General features: G+C 43.6%; 1 protein-coding gene across 1 annotated transcript in view; it reads right to left on the reverse strand.

Moving 5' to 3' along the window:
• UBL3 (ubiquitin like 3) overlaps positions 1 to 11,586 on the reverse strand; it is a 72,200-nt gene extending 60,614 nt beyond the window's left edge. The window contains exon 1 of the mRNA XM_015425586.1: positions 10,321 to 11,586. Within this exon, the coding sequence (XP_015281072.1) occupies positions 10,321 to 10,347 (27 nt within the window). The 5' untranslated portion in view covers positions 10,348 to 11,586. The remainder of the gene's footprint in view (positions 1 to 10,320) is intronic.
• Between the last annotated feature and the right edge of the window lie 2,815 nt (positions 11,587 to 14,401).

Below are 14,401 nucleotides of genomic sequence, written 5' to 3' on the forward strand. Positions count from 1 at the left end.
TTCATGTTCCTGGGATCCCAGATCACCGCAGACTGTGACAGCAGCCATGAAATTAAAAGACGCCTGCTCCTTGGGAGGAAAGTGATGGCGAACCTAAACAGCATGATAAAAAGTAGAGACATCACCCTGCCAACAAAAGTCCGCATGGTCAAAGCAATGGTATTTCCAGTAGTCATGTATGGCTGCGAGAGTTGGACTATATGGAAGGCCGAGCGCCGAAGAATAGATTCTTTTGAACTATGGTGCTGGAGAAGACTCTTGAGAGTCCCTTGGACTGCAAAAAGTTCAAATCAGTCAATCCTAAAAGAAATCAACCCTGACTGTTCCCTGGAAGGCCAGATAATGAAACTGAAGCTCAAATACTTTGGCCACCAAATGAGAAGCGAGCACTCACTGGAGAAGACCCTGATGCTGGGAAAGAGTGAAGGTCAAAGAAGACGGGAACGGCAAAGGATGAGATGGTTAGACAGTGTCATAGATGCAACGAACATGAAGTTGAGCAAACTTCAGAGGACGGTGGAAGACCGGAAGGCCTGGCGTGATCTGGTCCATGGGGTCGCGAAGAGTCGGACTCGACTGTGCGACTGAACAACAACAACAACCCCTTCCCAATTAATCCTACAGGTAGGATGCCCAAACGCATGCAATGCAACTTGCCTTTTGACATTAAAACTAAAAACAAAGAGACTGACATAAATTTTCCAAAGAACAGGAAGGCTGCTAGACCCTGCAAAAACCTCTGCTTCAGAGAGATGCAGCTCATGGCTGCCAGAGACAACAAAGAACACTTTCTTTACCTCACACCAAAGCCCACCTCTGCCACCTTTTCCTATGCTGAATGCATGTGAGACAATAAACTGTAGGAGTGAGCTCTGAGTCACAAAAACTCATTCTGGAATAAATGTTAGTCATTAACGTGCCACTTGATTTACGTTTTTTCCTACAACAGACTAACAGTTACCCCTCTGTAAACCTACACAGTTATAGGAGTAGGTGCCATTAAACCCAGTAGGACCTGGTTCTGAGTATATATGATATGATCAGACTGAAGCTCCCTGGCAACTGGAATTGGAAAAAAAACATTTTTAGCAGAAATCAGCAACAAATCAGATTTAAGTTTGTTTTCAAAGAACAGCTCTCTAATCAACTGCCAGAACACATCCCCAGTTTTAGCAGCAGGTTAGCAAAATCAATGACAGAGTTAGATGCTAAGTAATCTATAAGCATTTACTTTAATATATTTGGGAAACCAAAACTAAAACCTTTCCTAATCTTTAAAGGACACAGCAAACATAAACTATTCTTAGATTGCTTAAAATTAGTCCATTGTTATGCACATTTGTTGGGCATAAATGGGACAGTTTCATGAATACTTAGGAAATCAACCAGTCCACATGTTGGTATCCAGGTAGCAAGTCTTAGAGGAACAGTTAAAACTTAGAGAAACATCCTTCTCTTGTCACTGTGATAAAAAAAGAGGGGGTGCTGTGATGATACACAGGAATCTGTTGCAAGGCTGGTAGTAGTGACACCTTTAAAAACTAACAACATTTATTCCAACATGAGCTTTCATGAGTCATCCTTGAGAGTGCTGGATAGTGAGATATGTTCAAGGCTGCAATCCTATAAACAGTCATATGGGGCAAGGTCTCAAAAGAAGTGGGACGTCTGAGTAAATATTCCTATCAGACTGGCCCTATTCTCCAGTTTGGTGCAGAGCAAATTGCCCCTTTGCACCTTTGAGGCAAACCCCATCCTTTGCACCTTTGAGGCAAACCCCATCAGGGAAAGTTGAGAACTCTGCAATGCTTCGCTGCCTATGCTGGGCTTTCTCAAATCATCCATCATAATAAAGCTGTAAAAACTGCCAAGAGCCAGCTTGCGGTTGCCTCTGCTACCTGGCATCTAAGATGTGTTGAGTCCTGTGTTAACGGTAAGGTTTGTTAATGTTAATGGCTATTTTGATCAGGATTTGAAGAAGGAGCACACCGATACTGCAAGACGATTCCAAAAATAATCTTGGATCTAACAAACCATTAATAGAGCAGAGTTCGTAAGAAGGAGATTCCTGCCTTTACCTTTCGATGTATTATTATTAGATTCTTGAATCGCCCATCCCTGCTACTGCAGGGCTCTGGGCAACGTACAACAGTGAATAAAAACAAAAAACTCAACAATTAAAATATAACAGTTACCAATAACTAAAGCTAAAACTCCAGATGGTGAACTGAAATCATTCCCCACTCCATAGTCCCTTGAGTTGCTCCAACTGCTTTCAAGGCTCAGGAGACCTCTGAGAATGATCCAGCACTGGTAGCTGCGACTGGCAGAAATCATCCATGCTTGTGGGAATTCTTCACAGAGCAAGAGCTCACACAAGGGTGGGAATTTCTATCCTCCAGGAACAGAGCCCAACCCCATTCCTCAGGGCTCTTCAGGATAGAGCAGAAATGTCCAGGGGCTCCAATGGGAAGGGAAGCAACAAAGTTCCTCTTTCTAACTCTGCTGCAATCACAGTTCATAGGATTTAAGCTGCAGGAAGCACCACAGCACTAGGCTTAGAGAGTGGAAATGAGGCAGTGACACAGAGCCCTAAACCTGGCAGAAACCTAGGGAATAAGAGGTGGTGGAAAAGGGGGCTCCAGTTTGGTGTATAGAGTGAAAAACTTTAAAAGTGAGGACTAGCACCTGGAACTGACATGATGACAGAAAGCCAGTGTGGAGCCTGAAGGAAAGGGCTGACAAGATAACCACAATTAAGAGAGGTGGATTTAGAGCAGGCACTCTGAAGGTGTGGTCACATGGCAAGCTTACTGCGATCTGTTCCCGCTGTAGATCTGATCAGGAATATTTTTTTTCTGGGTTGGGATGACCACACATCCCTCCCCCTCCCTGGACCGCTTGTATCGCGCAATGAGGCTCCAGGTACCATTCAGATAGCTGCACTCCCACTTAGGCGGCACGGCTTGTTTTTAAAAAAATTTGGCTTTGCACATGTGCATATACACATGGCCGAATCACCACTCCCACCGGGACTTGCTTTACTCCCTTGTTCTTGAAGCCCCCCCCCCCAACAGCAAACAAAATTAACCAGCAACGTACAACTGAGCACTGGAGTCTGTATGTGCGTTTGAACATTTAAACATTGAATTTATTCAGCGCAGGATTGCTCATGCGCATAACGATGGAAGCTTGGGGGGAAAACATGGTGAGAAGGACGTTCAGATGACCTAATTGCAATAATTGCGAAAGATGGCTGTCCAGATCAGCAAAATCGCAGATTCAAAGCACAAATATCCGGAAAGTACTTGATTTTCTGGGTGTAGGAAAACTCGCTAGGGAACCAGGAAGATAGCGCAAGTGAACCCACTTTGGTGTGGGAGACGGATGTGGCCGTCTGATAAGCAATTTTAAATGCAAGAGGGAACAGCAGTGAAACCCGATCAAAATGACCATGTGACCACGGCCCGAGCTGAGTGAAGAGACAAAATATGGCAGGAATGAGGCCAGGAAAGATGAAGCTGTATTAGTCTACAGAAGAATTTATTATTGAAGGGGTGGACTGTCAGATTAGCTAGCCTTGGAGCGGTGGGGGGGGGGGGAACAGACTAATGAGGGTTGCTAATTCTAGATCAGTCCAAAAGAAGTCTTGAAGAAAGACCAAAAGCATGACAAGCAGTATTCTATAGACCCCCATAATCACACTCCAATATTGTGTGCAGCCCATGCCATTGAAAATTTGATGCTCCGGCTCTATATTCAACAATGTGATGACACAATCACAAAAAAAGTGAGCAGAGCTTGCAGACTATTTGAATGGGGGGGAAACAGTAGCCCTAACTATGGATGTCAAACAAGGAGCAAAACAGCTGAAGATATCCTGTGCATTATTAATAAAAGTTTATATCTCTGGCTATAGTTGCAATTTCTACCCTGTTTTCTGGCCTACAAGCCAAACAAAAAAGCATAATACTATTAAAAACCCTATCATATTAGAATGGAAGCAATATACTAATAATAATAACTAACAATATACTGACAACCTAGCAGTTCGAAAGCAAGAAATAGATAAATAGGTACCACTTTGGTGGGAAGGTAACAGCGTTGCGTGCGCCTTGGTGTTTAGTCATGCCGGCCACATGACCACGGAAACGTCTTCGGACAGCACTGGCTCTTCGGCTTTGAAACAGAGATGAGCACCGCAACCCTAGAGTTGGATTCGACTGGCTTTCGAACAAGGGAACCTTTACCTTTAATAATACTAATATTAGCAAACCATGGCAAATCAAGTTGTATAGAGGTTAGAGTGTCAGACTAAAATCTGGAAGGCCATGTATTATGCCATGGAAGGTGCTGGGTGACCTTGGACTAGTCATACATTCTCAGCCTAACTTACCTCACAGGGTTGTTGCGAGAATAATGGAGGAGAGGAGAACAACCCACTTTGGCTTTCCATTGTGGGACAAAATGGGAGTGTAAATAAATACAAGTGCCTAAAAAATTCCAGTATCAGACTGAAAGAGTTCCTTGGGAGAAGTCCCATAACACAAGTGCACCCGTGAAGAGCGCCATTACTAGCAGAAGAACACATCACAGCTGATTATGGCAGCTCTTAAAACAGCATTTCTTCATATCTGAATTCTTGGGGGGGGGGGGGAAACCTTCCTGAGAAAACTAGTTCAAGCCAAAACTAGGAAAAGATATAGGTATTATACTAACTTCCATTGTTAAAAAATTCAAGACTATTCATTAAATTTGCATAACATATTACTTTGCACAAGATAACTGGGCTAAATTTGTTTAATAAAAGATGGGTGTTTTACACTGAAATATGTCAAGAATAGCAAAACGGCTTTCAGAAGTATCATTTGTATCAGGAGTTAAGCAGAATTCAGAAGCAGTTGAGTGGTATGGAACCCTGCCGGACCACAACACCACAACACTCAAACTACACAAAATGGGAAGGTGCCAACCAATATGGAAATAACCTATTTTTAATTGTGATTCTGTATAGTAAGAAGTCTTGAACTGTTCAGCCTCAGGGAAGATATTTTTCTGGAGTACTATATACATCACTATATTTTAAATAATTTTTCGTACAATTAATGGGATGTCACGTCGCTTACCTGATTACCAGGTTACTGTTAAATTTTTTTGTTTTCAAACCCTAATGGCTTTACCCATAAGAGATTCCTATATATACCCTAAAAGTCTTCAGCATTCTTTCCTCATATATATAAAGTTTAATTCCACGAGGCCCAACTGTTTTAACCTGTTTTAACCTATCAAAATAAAGACTATTAAGACATTTCAGCCACAGTTTGATCCCAGCAAATTTGCAGACTTTTTTCAAGAATCACTTGCACACAACTGCAGAGATGCTTAGCTTACGCTGCTTGGAAACAGGAAATTAACAAGCCCAACTTTGTCATATTAGAGAAAAATGTATGACTTAGAGGTGGAACATAACAAAAAGCATTGTCATAATACCTACCAGGCTAACATTCATTAACTATATAACCATACCTATGTCTAGGACAAACTCAAACATATTTCTGTTATGACACAAACTTTTAATGGGATCCACTGAGCATTACTGTCTGGCTGAAGTGAAAAAAAACCATGACAATATTATGCTTTCAGTTTTTGACAGCATATTTGAAAAAAAATGACGTTTTACAACAATCCTTGAAATAGTCTCAACCTCCATAAAAATCAATGGACCTGTTTTATTTGATTCTAGGAGTTTTATAGTTTTGTCTTTTAATGACTAAATTTTCTCATTATTGCTACAACAAAACCTAAGCCTCAATTCTTCATAGTTTCTTGTAACTGTATTAAAGCTATGCCATACACGAATAAATCTGGGGTAAGCAACTCTGTTTGTCATCACCACAATAAAAAGCTAACCTCCGACCCTAAACCAAACTACTCCCCCAATTGCTCATAATTTAATGACTGCTTTAAAAAACTGAACATGGAGCCTGTACATAAAGTAATTGGTTAATGGATTAATGTACTACCAGTGGGTATAAAATTAATACATGAACAAGCAATGACAAGAAAGTCATGCACGAGTATTATGACATGCAATACAACACATTGTGACATGAAATTTCTAGGGCAATCTGACACCATGGACAATCTGACATCTGGGTTTTTTCAAGCTCTATGAAAGACATTTTCATTTCAGGCCTCTTAAGGAAGAGAAACAGTAGCATTAAGGGGAAACCCTTTCGCTTCTTTAAGTCATTTTCAGATTCCTCCATAGCAATCACAGCAACTAAAAATCACTACATTGAAAGTTCATCTTTTAAAAACTCTTCACCACTCATGAACTTGTGAATTTAAAAGGTGTCTAGGAAATACACCACTGGAGGGGGGGGAGTGCATATAACAGCTAACCGAAAATTCACATACAAACAACTCAACTTTGGCCTGCATTTTTGTAGTCCAGTTGCTCTCAACACCAGAATTTCATGCCTGTAGCACTCATTAGGCACTACCTTGGAAAAATCCTCAAAGATCAACAGACAGGAAGAGACTAGCCCCTATCCATGCATCCCATATATATCACTCACAATATTTTTCTGGAAGACAATCCAGGCACAGAGGATCTTCTTGTCACAATGGTATTACAATGCACTTGCTTATTTATTTTATTTATCTAAAATGTTTATTAGCTGTTTTTCTCCCTTACGGAACTCAAGGCCACTTACAATATAAATTAAAGCACACAATAAAAAAGACTACTATAAAACCCATAAAAATCAGTTTGAAAACTCCAATTAGGATTGCCAATAATAAAAGCTAAATCAATTTAAGTGCAGTCCTAAATAAAACTGTCTTCAGCTGCCTCCTGAAGATTGACATTGAAGGGGCCAGATACACCTACCTGGGAAGGCTGTTCCATAACTGTGGGGCTGCAACAGAAAAGGCTCTCTCTCATGTGCCTACCAAAGAAGCATCTTTAATTGGTGGGAAAGTCAGGAGGGCATCTCCTCATTACCTTAATTCCCACGGAGGAACATATGGGATAGATGGTCTTTCAAATATCGCAGTTCTAAGCCATGTAGGGCTTTTAAAGGACAAAACCAACACCTTGAATTGGGTTTGGAAGCATATTGGTAACCAGTGTAATTGCTGTAGTACTAGGAACATATGTTTGTGATAAGTAGTCTAGCAGCAGCTTCCAAACCCTCTTCAAGGGTAGCCCCAAGTAGAGCATATTGCAGTAGTCCGGTCTGGATGGAAGTAACATGTGAATCACTGTGGATAGATCTCAGTGACCCAGGAACGGACGCAGTTGACGCACCAGCCAGAGCTGGGCAAACGCACACCTAGCCACAGCAGCCACCTGGTTTCTTAAGGTGACCACTATGTCAAAGCACTCCCAAGCTGCTAACCTGGCTTTTTCAAGGGGACTGTTTCTTCTTCCAGTCACACCACTGATAATGGTGGGAAACAGCACCAGCTTAGCAGCTGACTGTAGCTAGTTCAGCTGTACAGTGTAGTAGTTGTTGTTGTTCAGTCGCACAGTCGAGTCCGACTCTTCGCGACCCCATGGACCAGATCATGCCAGGCCTTCCTGTTTTCCACCTTCTACAGTGTAGTAGTAGCACCTTACAAAACCCTAAAATATTGTATTGAATTATAAAGCAGTTGGAATCACTCAAAAGGAAGAGGCTATGGATATATCAAAGTAAGGACAATACAGCCTATAGACTCCTGATTGACAGTTTAAGGTCACTTGCCTAGTTTATTGTATGTCAAAATTGGTTACTGCAGTTGAAAAGTAATTGGCAGTATAATCCTAACAACACTTTCCTGGGAGTAAGTAAATTTGAGTAGGATTCTGAGTAGACCTGTAAAATCTGCTTCCTATAATGATGGAGCTCCAGCTCACACTTAAAGTATCCTCCAGATTTTCCTAAAATAAAATGGGTTCCTCTCCATCTGATATACATTTCCTGCATTTACCTGATGTGCATTTTCCCATTTTCATACACTAAGAAACTAAAACAAAAATACTAAATTTCTAGACAATAGCTGTTCCAAAGTACATGAACAAAGGGGGCTAGCAACATCCTTTCAATGCCTTTCAATTACATCCTGAAAATGTCCTGGTTTCTCTTTTAGTACCTTCTGCAAGCAGTGACTGCTATGTATGTGCAGAAACTATACTGAACTTCACGGAAAAGATAACATTCTCAAAGGTTTATTAGACCTTAACCTTGTGCAACATCCGTTGCTACATCAACAGTACAAATTCATACTTGATATGTCTGGAATTTAGTTTGCAGCTATTATCATATGTTAATAGAATGCAAATGACAGGATTATTATGTTAATTGCTTTAAGACTAATGTTTTGAAATATTTAGTGAGTAAATGACAGTAGTTGAAAGAGATATCAAATGTGATTGAAATAAAAGATCAAAGCTTCCAGCACACTAAAGTTATATTCTATTTTTATATTTTAGATGAAGTATGAGTGGTCAAACACCAATATTTCATAATAAATGACGGGAAGGTTTATAACACCATATGTCCTACAAACACCTCTGGTATCATGTTATATTGGGTCTGTTCCTGCACACAAGTGACATATAATCAGGATGGCTGTAGCTTGCTTTCCTCACATTTTATGGATCATCTGGTAAGAGCTGTATATGGATTGACCTGTTTTGTCTTTAAGGGCCTGAATTCAGTTATATTCAGACTCTTACACAGGCCTGAATATCTTTAAGATTTAAAAACTGTTTTAACTGTTGCATTGCAGAGACATTTCCAAATGATAAATGTAATCAGATTTTCTAAGAACCCAAAGTAGCCTTAATAACCTATTGTTTCCAGCATCATTTAACTCTTCATGGGGAAAAGACTGATAACACCCAAACTATTAATTAAAAAAAATGACATCCCACATTGCAATAATAGAATGAAGTGACAAACATACAAACTACAAAATTTTCAAGTTATAAATGAAGACACAACCTAACAAACATCTATCCTACCCATCCCAAAGGAAACAAAAATGTCATCACAACAGAAAAAAAACACCTTCGGTTACGCTTCAACTGTATGTATCTAGATTTCCCTAGAGGTGATAGGATGGCATTCAGTCAAAGTAAAGTGTTTCGAAGATCCATTTAAATGTTTTCTTTAATTTTACTACTGAAATTCCCTGGGATGTAACAGTCTTTAGTTAACATATTCAGTAAGATATTTTAAAAAGCAAATTCATTGAGTTTCATGATCTAAAAGCTAAAAAAAAGGTTACAAGGGAACTATAGAACTACCACCATAGCTGACAAATTGCCACAACTCCTGTGAAAAGATCTGACAGACAAAAGAATTTGAACTTGAAATCATGAGTTATGTTTTCTGTTGTTTTAGGTCATTTCCCACCACAATTCTTGTCAAAGTCACTTTGAGCAAAAGGCTTTATATGCAGCATTTAAACTATTATACTACTGCCTTTGTCACAAATTACACTTTTCCTGTTGTGCAGCACCAAAGGAAAAACATCTTAATGCCAAACATGGACTATGGCCTGAAAAGCCTAATTAGCTACATATACAAAGCATGACTGGCACATCAGTACTCAGAAACCATAACCAATTATCCTTAAGTGGCATGGCACAGCAGTAACAACATAACGCCAAGTTTACGCTTGAATGTGAAAAACCCAAAGATATTTTTCTGTAGCATACAGAAGGAAAGTAGCTCTTGAGTTCAGAGATATGTGACAGACACAGGCTTGTTTGTTCTTAAGTATACCTGTAGGTGGTATCCTCCTAAAACTAAGCTTTCAACTCTTTTTGATCAAATTTCAAAACGTATCTAGACAGACCACTGCTGGGTTTTCCTAATCTAAGTTATCCAATATTGGTTTAAGAACAGCCCACCATAGAGAGTTTGGTTGTCCTTGAAAAGAAGTGATAAGGACCACAGTTGCCCACAGCTTTTAATATTGCATAAGTCGATTAGCCTTATGAAACTCTCCAATGACATTAATTTTTCCATTAGAACCAAGAAGTTAAAAAGGAGGAATGGAAAAAGCAGGGAAATGGTCAGAATTCAACTGGTTTCAGGTAAGTAACCACAAATTTAAAAGATAGTATTAATTTCATTTAAAACAATATATTTTGCCCATATCAGAGTCCAAAACATTTTATGCTAAACAGGAACAAGAATGTAGCGGAAGAGATAAATTAATTCCAGTATAATCAATCAAAACGTTCTCCCAACAGATCTCCCTTGCTCACATGGCTGCCCCCCATTGTACTCCTGGAAATAAAGCCAATTATGGACTTACCATATCAGATGGGACACTGCTGGACATCTTGAAATTACCCTGCCGGTCTCAAATAACACAAAACAAGAAATTCTTATAAGCCAGCCAAGATCATACAGCAAAGCGATCTTCCAGCCAACCAATCTTTGGCGTCTGTTAAGTTCTGAGTTTTCTTTTTTCTTTTTCTCTCCTCCACAATAAAAGTAGCTGAACCACAGCAAGGAAACTGTTGGACCGGGGAGGAAAAATCCAGGAGGAACCGGCGTTAAATGGCTCGATCAGCAAAGGAACACCAGGGAGACCAGAGATGGCAGCAGATCCCTGTCAGCAGCAGCACCACCAAGCAGCAGTGCCAGGTAGACCAGGCAGAAGTACACAAGGACATGAATTGTGTGGAGGCTTCCCCCCCACCGCTCTGTCGCTCCTCTCCAGCTCAGGCCAATAATGAATGACGGGGATGATTCAGAGGATAGTTCTGCGTCCGAGTCACCTCATTAAAGACGTGCGACAGGCACTCCGGCAGATAAAGTAAAGCGACCGTCCTTCCTCCTCCTCCTCCTGATCCGGACCCGAAGTTGTTGGGCTGTTTCCTAGTCCCCCGCCCCCCCCCCCCCGTCCCTTTCACAATCCTCCCGAAGTAAAAGTGAGATAAGAAGCTTGGCAGGGGCAGGGTTCCGCTTCTCTTCCTCTTTCGGGCCCTTCCTGGAGGCTTTGCAACACTGAGTCCCCCAAGCACCCAAAAGGGAGGGGGAAGGGAAAATAAAGGGGGGGGAGGACAGAAGAATCAACACCCTCCCCCCTCAAACTGCAGCAGCGGCAGCTCAAGGGGGGATTTAAACCGCAGTCGCCTCTTGGGGTAGCAGCGGCAGCAGCACCCGCCGCTTCTTCCCTTCAGGTCTCTGCTCTCATCGCCGCCGCCGCCGTGGCTGCTGCTCCTTCGCCGTCCCCTCTCCGCCTCTTCCTCCCCCTCCTCTTCCAGGGGCTCCCTCAGCTCAGCAGACGGTTGGCTTAACCCCCCCACAACTGACACGACCGAGCCGCTCGCCCCTTTCGCTCAGCGCCGGAGCGGACAAGTAGGCAGGGAAGAGAAGGGGGGAGACGAGAGCCCTTTCCTCAGCACCAGCCGCTCTGGGGGACCCCTCGCCCGCCACCGCTGCCGCTACTACTGCAGCCGCCTCTTGTCATCTTCCCTTCAAACCAACATGGCGTCTGCGCCGAGCTGAGAAAAGGGGACACGGCAGGGGAAAGACGGACCCAACACCCCTACCCCCCCTTCCTTTTAGCTCCGCCTCCCGTTCTCTCTCTCTCTTTTTTTTTTTGAGACGACGCGTTAAGAGCGGCCCACGCGTTCCCGCGCGGCATAATGGGGATTGTAGTTCTTAAAGGGCAGGCCTCGCGGGAGAGCGACACGACCGCGGCCTTTGCCTCCCAGCGGCTGTTGTTATGGCGCCGCCTTCAGCAACTGTTGCTAAGGCTGGGAAACTCCCTCCTGCAAGGACGGGAACTGAACTCCGTGACAAGGAGATAAGGGAATTGTCGGCTTACATAACGCCGTGAGACAGGGCTTGCCCTTTCTGTTGTACCTTGAGCCTCATATGCTAGCAGCCCCTGCCCCACGCATTTTCCAATTGGAAAGACAACTGTGTTTTAATCGCTGGCCAAGACCCCATTTATACAAGCGGTGGCTGACAAAGTCAGGATCTTTCCATTTAGGTCAGGCACACAGAACTGTAAAGAAAAGTGCGTCAACTTTTCTAGACTGCAATCCACAGGGAGAGCTCACTAATTGCGATCTGAAAAGTGTGAAAAGAGGGGCCCTAGCCTAAACTTCCTTAATCCGAATTAACTGCAGGAGCTTCAAGTATAGAATACATAAGAACCAAGGAAGCCAACAAAAGTCCGTATGGTCAAAGCAATGGTATTCCCAGTAGTCATGTATGGCTGCGAGAGTTGGACTATAAGGAAGGCCTAGCACCGAAGAATAGATTCTTTTGAACTATGGTGCTGGAGAAGAGAGTCCCTTGGACTGCAAGAAGATCAAATCAGTCAATCCTAAAAGAAATCAACCCTGACTGTTCCCTGGAAGGTCAGATAATGAAACTGAAGCTCAAATACTTTGGCCACCAAATGACAGGGGAGCACTCACTGGAGAAGACCCTGATGCTGGGAAAGATTGAAGGTCAAAGAAGACGGGGACGGCAAAGGATGAGATGGTTAGACAGTGTCATAGATGCAACGAACATGAAATTGAGCAAACTTCAGAGGACGGCGGAAGACAGGAAGGCATGGCGTGATCTGTTCCATGGGGTCGCGAAGAGTCGGACTCGACTGTGCGACTGAACAACAAAGGAAGTAGATTGTTTGTCTTGGTGTGTTTAAGCAAGGTCGTTGGGCCCATTAAAGCTTCTAGGGGTGATTATCTGTGTTGATGCCCTGTTTTATTGATAAGGTTTGAAATACCAAGGGTGCCTTTTATATCCTGTCTCCTGGGAAAGGGTAATAAAATATGCTTCAGTTTCAAGTGTAAGAATGTCTAAAGCAGAGGTGTTGAACTCATTTCTTACAAGGGCAGGATTTGACACAAATGTCACTTCGTCAGGCTGGGCCATGCGTGCCATAAAATGTAATACCATGTACTGGAGATAGAAACTTTATAAAGGTAAGCTCTGAGTTAGTGTGTTCTCACTGAAAGGCCCCATGGGCTGGGGGGGGGGATGCAGAGGAAAACCCACAAGGGCAGACTGGAGAGCCAGGCGTGCAATGCTGGACAGATGCCCCACAGTGCTTGGAGAGGAGGCCACCCCCTTCCTGCGCCTGCTGCCAATGCTATGAGCTGGGGTCCCAGGGTAAAAACAAAAAAGCAGATGTGTGTTGTGAGCTTCCCCTGCCCCCAAGCCACCATGGAAGGAAACTAGGAATATGAGCTGAACTAAGCCCCCCCCCAGTAGAAGTGGGGCAGTGGCCCAGTGCACAGCGGGACCCAGGCCAAGCAAAGCCCAATAAGCTAGAGATGCCCATGTGGCAGCAGCTGCCTCCAGCCGAGGCCACCAGGTGATCCATGGTCAGGTGATGCTAGGTGGGGGGTTCAAGCCAGAGATCATCAGCAAGCTGTTTTGCAAGTCCGTGTGGTCGTGCCGCCGAGTTGCATGCTCCATTGCAGGACTAGGCCCCCGATGTGTGGAAGAAATTTCTGAAGAACAGCCCCTCCCCTGGCCAAAGCACAGCTCCAGCATGGGGGTGCAAATACAGCGGCAGTGATGACTGCCAGCAGGCCCCCAGCAGAGGATCGTCTGCACCCCCCCATGTGCAAACACCGATCCCCACAGCCATCCGGGACAGCATCCACGGAGCTGCAGGCCAAGCAGAGAGACATGCAGCCTCACCTTGGAACCCTGAACCAGCATGAATGTGGCTGTGGCGACTCCGAATTTGCCACTGAGGCTGCCACTGAAGCAAAGGGGTTCTGCTTGCCTGCTGCGGATGAGGTTATTTCGCAGTGCTGAAGCAACAATCGGAATGGCTCCGCCCACTCCCCTGGGCAGCCTCCTGTTCCCTCTGGCGCACCAGTTGGTTGTGGGCCAGATAAGAGCCCTGGACAGGCCTGGCCTGGCCTGCAGGCCTTAGGTTTGACACCCCTGGTCGAAAGCCTCTAAAGCCACTACTGCTCCTTGTCATGTAAATAAACGTGCTGCTCAGTTTTTATTTGTGAATTGCAATTACCAGAGAGGGGGACATCATTCCTCTTTCAGAAATAAAGTAGCATATCCCTGTTTAATAGATTTGTATACACTGAGAGCCAGTGTGGTGTAGTGATTAGATACAGAATCTGGGAGCGCCAAGTTGGAATCCCAGTTCAGTGGTAGAAGCTTTCTAAGTGACCTTGTCCTGTCATTGTCTCTCAGCCTAACTTAAGGTTGCTAGCTGTGTGTTGGGAAATACCTGGAGGTTTGGGGGGTGGAGCCTGAGGAGGGCACGGTTTGGAGAGGGGAGGGACTGCAATGACGTATATTGCCATAGAGTCCACCTTCCAATGCAGCCATTTTCTCCAGGTGAACTGATCTCTATCGCCTGGAGATCAGTTGTAATCCCAGGAGATCTCCAG

This window comes from Gekko japonicus, unplaced genomic scaffold (genome assembly GCF_001447785.1).
Source record: "Gekko japonicus isolate JY-2015 unplaced genomic scaffold, Gekko_japonicus_V1.1 scaffold913, whole genome shotgun sequence".
NCBI lineage: Eukaryota > Metazoa > Chordata > Lepidosauria > Squamata > Gekkonidae > Gekko > Gekko japonicus.